General features: G+C 41.2%; 2 protein-coding genes across 2 annotated transcripts in view; one reads left to right on the forward strand and one right to left on the reverse strand.

Moving 5' to 3' along the window:
* Positions 1 to 5,839, reverse strand: part of NPAT (nuclear protein, ataxia-telangiectasia locus) — a 46,424-nt gene extending 40,585 nt beyond the window's left edge. Inside the window, exon 1 of the mRNA XM_012729918.1 lies at positions 5,759 to 5,839. Coding sequence (XP_012585372.1) covers positions 5,759 to 5,795 — 37 coding nt within the window. The 5' untranslated portion in view covers positions 5,796 to 5,839. The remainder of the gene's footprint in view (positions 1 to 5,758) is intronic.
* Positions 5,840 to 6,335: 496 nt separating this feature from the next.
* LOC105854048 (serine-protein kinase ATM-like) overlaps positions 6,336 to 10,010 on the forward strand; it is a 26,577-nt gene continuing 22,902 nt past the window's right edge. The window contains exon 1 of the mRNA XM_012729387.1: positions 6,336 to 6,422. The gene's annotated coding sequence lies outside the window, so the exon portion shown is untranslated. The remainder of the gene's footprint in view (positions 6,423 to 10,010) is intronic.

Raw genomic sequence — 10,010 nt, forward strand, 5'->3', positions numbered from 1 at the left:
AAAAAAAAAAAAAAACAAGAGAAACACTGTCTTAAATGAAATGTAGTAATACACAGTTAAGCTCTCTCAGAAAAAAAAAAAACAACAACCAGAAAACCAAAGGTCATCTGTCCTAGAATTCCATGGGAAAGGAACTGTCATAGATCAGAGTTCATGACTTAAAAAAGACATACTTTTATTGCACCTGAGAAAAGGTGCTCTTAAAGGCTAGATCTTAAAGGAAGTGTTTGAAAGCTGCAATGCGTCTTAAAATAATAGTACTGAAAAGTAGCTCTTAAAAACAAGTACAATTTGGACAATCCAGTGCTCCCATTTTAGACTAGACAATGGATTTTGCTTTAGTTTTGCCTTAGAAGCTCCAAAATAATGCTGTAAGTAGGAGTTGATCACTTCTATATGTACTTATATGTGTGTTTATGTATATATGTGCGTACATATACACAGTTGATCAGTTATTTGGCTACAAAAATCTTATTTATCATCAAGTATCTGATCATAACCAATTCTCAACAAGAATAGGGGAAACTTTAGATACAAGTTACAGCTGACCACTAAAGATCCGAGATTTGAATCTTGCATATTCATTTATATATGGCTTTTTCCTACCTTTGGTTCCACATTCCCAGATTCAACCACACACAGATGGCTGACTATGGGTTATCTTCCCACAGCCAACAAGGTAAGAGCTCCTAGTAGTCCCCACATTGTTCAAGGGTCAAGTACAATTTAAATCTCAAATGCTACAATGAAACTGTCAACTAGAAATAGAAACTATTGTTTATCCTTTTTTATTTCTAAAAAGTTTATACTAAAATTTAACTATCTCGGCCCTTCCTGGTGGCGCAGCAGGTTAAGGCACAGCACTGAGAATCTAAGCTTCCTCATAAGTTTGATACCCGCCTGCTCTGGAGGTGACCACATGGTGTGGCAGACTGCTCCTGAGGTGCCCGCTGCTCCCCTCAGCAGTGTACTTCGTTGATCTGCCTGTTCTGTTCCCCACTCTGTCTCTGGTGAAGCCTCTCACGGCCCCTGAGCCTCTGGCCTGCACCTCAGTTCTGTATGCACAAATAAATAAATCTTAAAAAAAAAAAAATTTAACTATCTCTTGTGTGAATTTACTAAAAATGATATTGGAAAAGGTAAGAAAGAAGGCCTTGGATTCCTTTTTTAATAATGTGTTCTACCTGCTTCTCAGTGGTGGCAGTAATAACAAAATAGAATGAAGGGGTAAAAATGGCAAGGTAAAATCCTAATTCCACTCAGGATATTCAAATTTTAGGAATTAGGAGGTCAAGAGTTTGGCCTCTCCTTTTCTATTTATGTAGGGAAAATAAAGAGAAAAGTGCCCTATTAAGAAAACAAGATAGCAAGTCATGCTACCTGAAAACATCTATTATATATTCCAACAATTCCCCCAAAACATCAGTGGTTTAATGTTAAGAGAATGTAGGTAATTCTTACAAAATTTAACATACAGTGCTTTATATTACTAAATAATAAAGACAAAGTCTTATCTATGAAGTTAAGATCTACTATGAACCAGAAGATATATACATAAATAACTGTCATACAAGGCAAAGGTGGTAAGAACATGGGCTTCACGGGTGGATAATGGCTAAAGAAAATACTACCAGGCTTGGGGAAATTTGTGCAATGTTTTATGGAGATGAGCAATGAAGGATTTCTGGGGATACCAATAAAACTGATACAAAGCCTAGGAAGAGAACATGTCTAGTGAAGCCCAGTTTAGATGAAGCACAACATATATGATGGATAACAGATAAATAACTGAAGACAACTGATAAGAAAGTTGTAAATGTCAGGGACATATTATTACACAAATAACAGAAAAAAATAGAATGACAAAAAATTTAATCTGAATAGGTGACAGTTGTACTTTTGTATTTATCAAACATCTGTAACATCTTCGCCATATAAAGCTGAACAGGACCAGTGGCTCACCTAAAAAATGTTAATGAAGTAACATTTGCTTGTAACATTATATATGTTTCAGGTGTGTATTATAAATCACTGTACACAGCACATTATGCTTGCCACCTGTTCAATTCTGTCCTTCATCATACAATTGAACTCTCTTACCTGACTGCCCCTCTCCCTCCCTCTTCCCTTTTACTTTTAGTAACTACTAATTTGAAGGACCAGGCTCTTCACCTCACAGGTCTTGGCTGTTTACCTTCAAATTTAGTATTCTTACCTTGCTCGGCATTCTATGATAGGAAACTTGATTCCATATAGGCAATGTATTGTAGGTTTCATGTCAGATGGCTTCTAGCTGTTATCAGTCAATAGGAAGCGCTAGGGGGAAATTGAGGGCAGATTCCCCCTGCCTCCCCATTCCTTCTGTCTTAGAAGAAACTCCTATAACTGCAGTTCTCATCAGACAATGAACCCAGTTTGTGGGTTCCTCCTGATTACTGAATTGTCTTCCTATATGGTCACCCTTCCAGTTGGCTCATATGAGCTACTTGTCTTCTTAGTTTTCCTATCAGTGTAACCAATTCTCTCACTAGAGGGCTCCTTATTAAATACTAGGTTGGTTTCAGCTTTCCTGATTGACAATGACTCATATAGAAACAAATCTATTTAGGAAACCTAAACAAAGTTTTGGATCCTACGCTATAAAAATGAACCCCCAATACATAAACCTTTAAAGATATTTTTGGGGGCTTACAGAATGCTCAAAACCTGTCCATTAATATCAAAGTAAGAATACTAATTAAGAAAAAAAGTTGAATAAATAAAGTTCTAAATGTGGATGAGAGTGATGTTACAATCTAGACACTTAATGACATAACTACTTCTTAAAAATGGCAGAATGGTGAAATTTTGTCACATACATGAAAAAAGGTAAGCAATTATACTAAAAATTAGTAATATACAATACTTTGGGAGCTTTTCAGGAGAAAACTACACCTGATGGAAGAAGTTTCAAAGATTGTTTGACCTCAACCTTGATTGAATACAGGTGTATTAGGAAGACAGGAAGAGAAACACTGCAGGTAGAGGGAAACAGAATATGTAAGAATACATGGAGAAACTCCAAGTAGTAGTTTAGTATGCCCAGAGCATAGGGGAGATGAGAAGATGAGATCAAGTAGAAGAGGCAGGTGGGACCAGTTCCATAGGGCACCTGTATAACACAGGTTTCCCTCATTAACCCAAAGTAAAATGGTCCTATCTGGTATGATTTAGTATGCTTTTTTTTTTGAGAATAGGGAGTGGTCTGGAAATGCTAAAATAGTTTTCCCACATAAATTAATGTTAACGGTATTCCCAGATCAAAAATACACCTACCAAAACGTACCTTATAGGAATATACTACTTTTCTTTCGGGTAGTGGTAATAACATACACTGATAACCAAACTGGTAGCCCAGAGGCACTAAAGAAACAAGGATGCAGTTTGTCTTGTTCAATATTTGAAGGGATTCCAGCAAGGTAATAACTGGCGATTATTGAGCAGCAAGGGCTATTTAAGTAGAGCAGTTAGGTACAAAAGAGTGTTGAAGAATGATAGGTATGTGAGGAAGTAAAACAACTGAGTTCTTTGAATAAATCTGTTGAGGGAGAACATTAGAGTGAATGTAATGTGGAGTGTAGGAAAGTGTTTCAGTGTCCACGTGGAAGGGCAAAAAACCTAATTATGTGAACTCTAATGGGAAAATTTACTTCTTTCTATTCTTGGCATTTGGCACAATGTATCCGGAACCTTTATCAGGCACCCAACCACTTGCTGAAAGAACATTATGGGGGGCAGGGGGGGGGAAGGACCAACAAGGGGGACTGAAGATGGGAAAGGGTCACTCATAGGATAATCATAAAACTGTTTTTGGAACCCTAGATCTTCTATGTGCTAAAATGAGCTTCAAGATACATAATGCCAATGAAAACAGTGAGTGAGGGGAGATCTGCAGGGTTTTTTTTTCCACTAGATATTTACTTTGCACAACTTGAAATTGTGCAGTCTTCATGCTGCAACTTTTAGAGTAAATGCTTTAGGTGGATTTCTGTAACAATAAGGTGAATTGCTAAAACCATAGTTTTAAAACAGAAGTAATGGGAGGTATATGACAATGGAGACTGGCAAAGATTTTTTGGGTAAGAAATGATGGCTCTGAAGTGTTTACCCATTAAAAAAAAGTAGGGAGCCAAGTAGAGAAGTTGATTTGTGCAGATCAATGGTTCTTAACTGGGAGTGATATTTGCCCTCCCTGGAACATATCAATATTATCCCAATATATTTTTCATTTCACAAATTATAGGAGGTTGGAAGTGGATGGTCCTACTGGCAGCTAATCTAGAGAGGCCAAGAACACTGCAAAACATCCCACAATGTACAGGACAACTCCAAATAATTACCTAGCCTAGAATATCAATAATGCCCCCGCTGAGAAACTCAACTGGATTACCAAGTTGACAAAACTCAAAAATTCTTAAGCAGACAATATGGAGGGAGGAAAAATAAAGCTTACCAATGCACCAACATTGTCAAGTCTACTTTGGACTGGTTTATATATAAGCCTACTATATATAACAATTAGAGAAAAGCCAGTTTTTTCTCAAGAGACAGATGTCGGTTAAATTTCCATATTCAAATTTTATAACGTGGGCAAAAGATTAAGCAAACCATTAATAAAATATCGATGCTTAAACTTAAGTCATTAAGTTAGTTCTCCAATGTGGGCACAAGAATAACCAAACATTAAGTAAGTATTAACTGAAACCTAAGTCTCTTACTTTTTCCAAAAATGGATGGCGGAATCATTACCCTTCAATATTTTCTGCACGCCTTGCTTATCAAGAGTTTATGCACAAATACCACTTTTGGGACAGGTTTGGATACAAGACAAATGGGTTTTGCTAACAATAAAATAACGGTAGTAATGGCTGTGGCTCACACCGGGCGATTCATCACAGATGTTCACCATTTACTTTCAGGGCTGTGGCTCATGATGGCTGTAAATTCACTGGCTCGGGTGTTGAGCGTTATGTGGTTCCCAGGCCCAGCAAAAACAATCCTCTTTCTTCTTCCAGGACACAAACAGCAACAAAACCCCTTGCCACTATTCTCCCCTACTAGACCTTGACTGACGACTAGCTAAAGCAACGAAGCCTCCTCAAACGGAGGAAAAACTAACTAGGACAAGAAAATATTCTACTGATAGAAGAGGAATGGCTGCAGTTTCGAAATAAACAACTGGCATTTCAAACCTTCACACCCGACTGCTTACTGGGGCGGAGGGTTGGAGAAGGAAGATCAACGCCATGCGCCCCCAATTCAAAGTTCTAAAGACGAATTTTGAGAAGGGCGTCAAAGGAGTATTTCCACAAAGCCGGGCACCTGGGGAAGACCTTATCTTTCCTATCTTGGTGCCAGCCCTGACGAGGGCAAGTACGGCTAGGGGAAGAATACGCAGTCTGTGCCCCACGTCGACAACACTCGAACCCGCGGCCCAGGAAGTGCGAAGGCCCGCCTTTCCCTCCGAATTCGGGCCTCAGGTGTCCCACCGGAGAGTCTCCTCAGCCTTCCCCTCGCCCCGCAGCCAAGAGAGAAACATCCCCACACAAAGACGCCGAAACGACCCGAGCCTCCGGCGGCAGAATCACCAGCGCCCGTCGGAACTTGTGGGCGGGGAGGCACAAACCCCCGAGCTTTCCTCCCAGGGAAAACCTTTGGCCCCGAAGGTCCTTCCGTCCGCAGCCGAGTGCAATAACCCTCCCTCAGGCTTCCCGCTTACCCAGGACCAGCCGGGCTACGTCCGAAGGTAACAACATGACCGAAGCCGCAGAAGGAGCCGCAGTACGAGACAAGACCCGGGGAAAAGCCAACACAGCGACAGCTTCTGCGCCGCATCTCCCGGTTCCAGTGGCGGCACTGAACCCGCGGCAATTTGTCCCGCCTCTTTCGCTCCACGTCAGCCAATAGCTACCGCGGAGGGCAGAAAGGCGCCGAAATGCAACCCGCCTCCGTTCTCCTGGGAACTGTCGTCATTTCCGCCCTCCTGTGCGGCGGTTCCGGTCTCCTGTGAGCGCCGCCAAGATGCTGGCGCCTAGCCCCAGCTAGAGGGCGAGCAGCCTTCGCAAGGTCGCTCTTCATTGGTGGGCAGCGCGCAAGCGCGTTGGCGCCGACGAGCCTAATGTTTTGGGCTGGCTAGTGCGTGGATTGTGTAGCGCGTGCTATTTGGTGCGCATGGGCGGGCTGTTCCGGCTTTGGTGTTAGCCTCACCTCTTCCTCCCGAGACCCACGTTGCGGGGTCACGCCGGGTTTGAACCGGAAGCGGGAATAGCGCATGTATACCCGGCTCGTGCTACGGTGTTCGCCCGTGGAGGCGGGCAGGGTGCGGGCTTGGGCTGCTGTCACCCCCTCCTCCAGCGATCCTGCTTTGGCGGTCCAGCCCAGCGGTAGGGGCGCGTATGTTACGCGGTGGCTAATGCTTTGGGGCTTTCCAGCGCCCCAGTTTGTCTGACCTAGTCTCTCCCCCACGCCCTCGAAGGCCATTTTCGCGCTCTTTTACAGCGTCCCATAATTTCTCTCTTTTACCCCATCTTTCCCAGCCCTTTGATCTTTGTCTCCCGCCTCTCTCCTAGCTTCTACCCGATTTCCTGGAAGCTTCTTCTAAATGCTCTGAATTGAACCCTCTTGCTCCTTCGCACTTTTGTCACCTTAGGGTCTTTTTTTTTTTTTAAGTTAGCTGACTTGATTAATTCTCCTTCCTCGTTGTCGGTCTTCTTAATCAGTAAGAATTTGCTGAGGCTTAAACTACAGAGTCGTGGTTAAAGAGGACAGGTTCAGGAATTACACAGCCGGAATTGAACTCTTGTCTGCAAGCTGTGTGACCTAGCTGTACTGTCTTGTGTTAATCCTTGCCTGTGATGAGCACGTATTAGCTTTTGCTGTTGTTTTTGGCATGTACAGATAAGTAAAAAGACATAATTTACAGTGAAAACGTGCTAGAGAAATACTGTAATGGTAATGGACCGGGTGACATTTCTGCAGAAACTCAGTTTGGGAGATGTGTTGGATGATGTCTTTCAATGTAAAGTTGCTTTGGAGGATAGCAGGAGCCTTCCAGACAGAAGGGACATGTAAAGGCACAAAGTGTTGAAGCTAGTTCCTAAAGTTCAAGAGTGAAGTCTGGCAGATTTGGGCATTTTCAGCATTTTGAAGGCAGAGGAATGGATGAGATTACACTGGAAGAACCTAGAATGAGAAGTAAGGAGACAAGGATGTTCTTATCCGGTGTGGGTGGAAGAAGAACCATCAAGAGACTAATAAGTCAAAAAGGAAGGGAATAAGGGAAATTGCTAAAATTTATTGAGTATTTGTTGGGTCCAGACATTGTCTTAAATATGCATGAATTCTCACAATAACTCTTTGAGGTAAGTACCCATACTGTTTTTCATTTTATCATTCAGAAAATATGCCCTGACTTGCCAGGGTTATCCAGCATGTAGGTGGCAGGACCAGGATTTGAAACAATACAATGTGACTACAGAGCTCATATTCTTACCAATAGAAAAGAATGGTGGGGTCATGGTAGAATTATTTTTAAAAATTTTATTTATTTTTGCATACAAGTGGGGTACAGGCCAGAGGTGCAGGGGTTGAGAGGATTCACCAGAGAGAAGGGGAGCAGAAGAGGCAGATTAACTGAAATACACTGCTGAGGAGAGCAGCTGGTGGTTCAGGAGAGGTCTGCCACACCATGTGGGTCCCCTCTCGGGCAAGAAATTGAACTCATGTTGTAGTGGCTGCAGATAGCTTCATAGTGCTGTGCTTTAACCCATTTGACCCACCAGGGAGGGTCCACAAGGTAGAATTATTATAGATTAAGGAAGGAAGGTGGAATGGCAGCATTGTTGAATTATGCAAATGGATCAACTTGGTTGAGATCTGAAAAAGAATACTGGATTTGTCAACTCAGAGAGTGTTACTTAGGAAATGCATCTCATTTTAGCTGCATGTTGGGAATAGAACCCAGATAGTTCTCGGTTAATTGAATTCAACTTTATCTAGTGACATTGTTAACACCAGCTAATTACTCTGTGGTTCCCTGATCTCTTTCAGGTCCTTGAGCCCATCATGAGCTTTTCTTTCACTCTAGCACCCTTTGGCTATGCTAGTCTCCATCCCTGAAATGCTGGTCCTCTAGCTTTCCTGTGCCTGGCACCTGTTCATTCATATCTTGATTCTTCTAACCTAAGAACTGTTCCCTGACAACTTACCAAATCTGAGCTCCATTGTTATTTCCTGTGTTTATATAGTTACTTATTTTGAGTCATACATCACAACTTGGAATAGTTATTGATTTATTGTTACTTGTTCATTGTCTCCTTGCCCTGCTAGTTCTGACAGCACATGGGTTGGAAATACTATTTAGGTGACCATTTGTCTACCTACACCTATAAAAGTATCTCAAACATGATTTTTACCCAGGAAATATTGTTTGCATGTATCTATGAATGAATATTTCCTGTAGACAGTACTTTTTTGCTTTGCTCAGATTTTTTATTTTTATTATTATCTTAAAGATCTATTTATTTATGCACACAGAAGTAGGGCACAAGCAAGAAGCAGGGGCAATGAGAGGATTCGCCAGAGACAGCAGGGAGCAAAAGAGGCAGCTAGACGAAGTACACTGCTGAGGGAAGCAGTGGATGAGCAGGAGAGGTCTGCTGTGCCATGTGGGTCACCTCCCTATCTGGCCAGGTATTGAACTCGTGCTGCAGTGGCTCCGGATAGCTTCATAGTGAAGTGTGTTAATCCGTGTATCACCAGGGAGGGCCCTGTTTTGCTTTTTTCAAAGTATTCAGTCTTTGAGAAACAGAATATGGAAAGGGCAAATTGTAGGACTGCCTTTTTTTCAGAAGTGTCACTTGTTCAGTAAACAAGCATTTTTTCACATCTCTGATAACATCTTTACTATATTTAAAATACTAAAGGTGTCTACCTTTATGCGTCTTTGATTTTGCTGAGGTGTTTACATTGGTTAGAATCCCAATTTTATTTTCCTTATTGACTCAGTTAAGAAGGCTTTAAACTAAGTTGAACAAGAGGGGAAAAGAATGAGTAAAATGATAAAGAATGTGAAAATAAAAATGACAAGAAGTTTAGAATCAAATAAAGACTAATCTGTAATAAACAGGTTGAGTGAAGGAGGCTATAATAGAGATAATGGGGTCAGAAGAACAACCGATAAATACAAGTGGAGAAGAGCTTCAGAGCCTCCTGCCAATGATACACATGGTCTAAGTGCCCACAGATAGAGCAGTCATTGTGTAGGAGTGGTTTCTGTTTCTCTTAGACGATTGGTCTTTCTGTGCCTCCCAGTTTTAAGATTTTGTGAAGTTTAACAGGGGCAGAGTATTGAATAGAATTTAATTGGATGGATGGGAAAAGATCTTTCTCCACCTCTTATCCTTTTCAGATTATTGTACAACTAAATACACTATAAATGTTTGTAAACCGGGAAAATTGTACATCTGTATGTCTAGTCTATTAAAAATGGAACTTTTTGGTAAGAAGGTTCAGAAGTATTAAAAGAGAATGCTGTACACAAAAGATTTTAAAAATATCAAAGGAGGGTTTCATTATTTCAGAAGATCTGAAAAGAGGAAGATTCCCACAGTGGCAAAAGGGCATAGTAAAATATAGTTGACATTTGACCTTTATAAAAGGATGTCACTGTGCTAAGGATTTTCCCTCATTTCCTTTGGAACCAGTTATATAATTTTTCTCCTATTTTTATGTATTCAGTGGAACTAAGCCTGTTGAGATGCAAGTGCTAGGCTTATTAGATCTGATGACCTCCTAGAAGTTGCTTCCAAAGCATAAGCAGTTGACACCTAGTTAGGAAAATGACATATTACATGAAAGAAAAGTGCTTTTTTTTTTTTTAGATTTATTTATTTATATAGAACTGGAGTACAGGCCAGAGATGTGGAGGGTGAAAGGATTCACCAGAGACAGAGTGGGGAGCAGAACAGGCA

This window comes from Condylura cristata, unplaced genomic scaffold (genome assembly GCF_000260355.1).
Source record: "Condylura cristata isolate star-nosed mole 26May11 unplaced genomic scaffold, ConCri1.0 scaffold00025, whole genome shotgun sequence".
Lineage (NCBI taxonomy): Eukaryota > Metazoa > Chordata > Mammalia > Eulipotyphla > Talpidae > Condylura > Condylura cristata.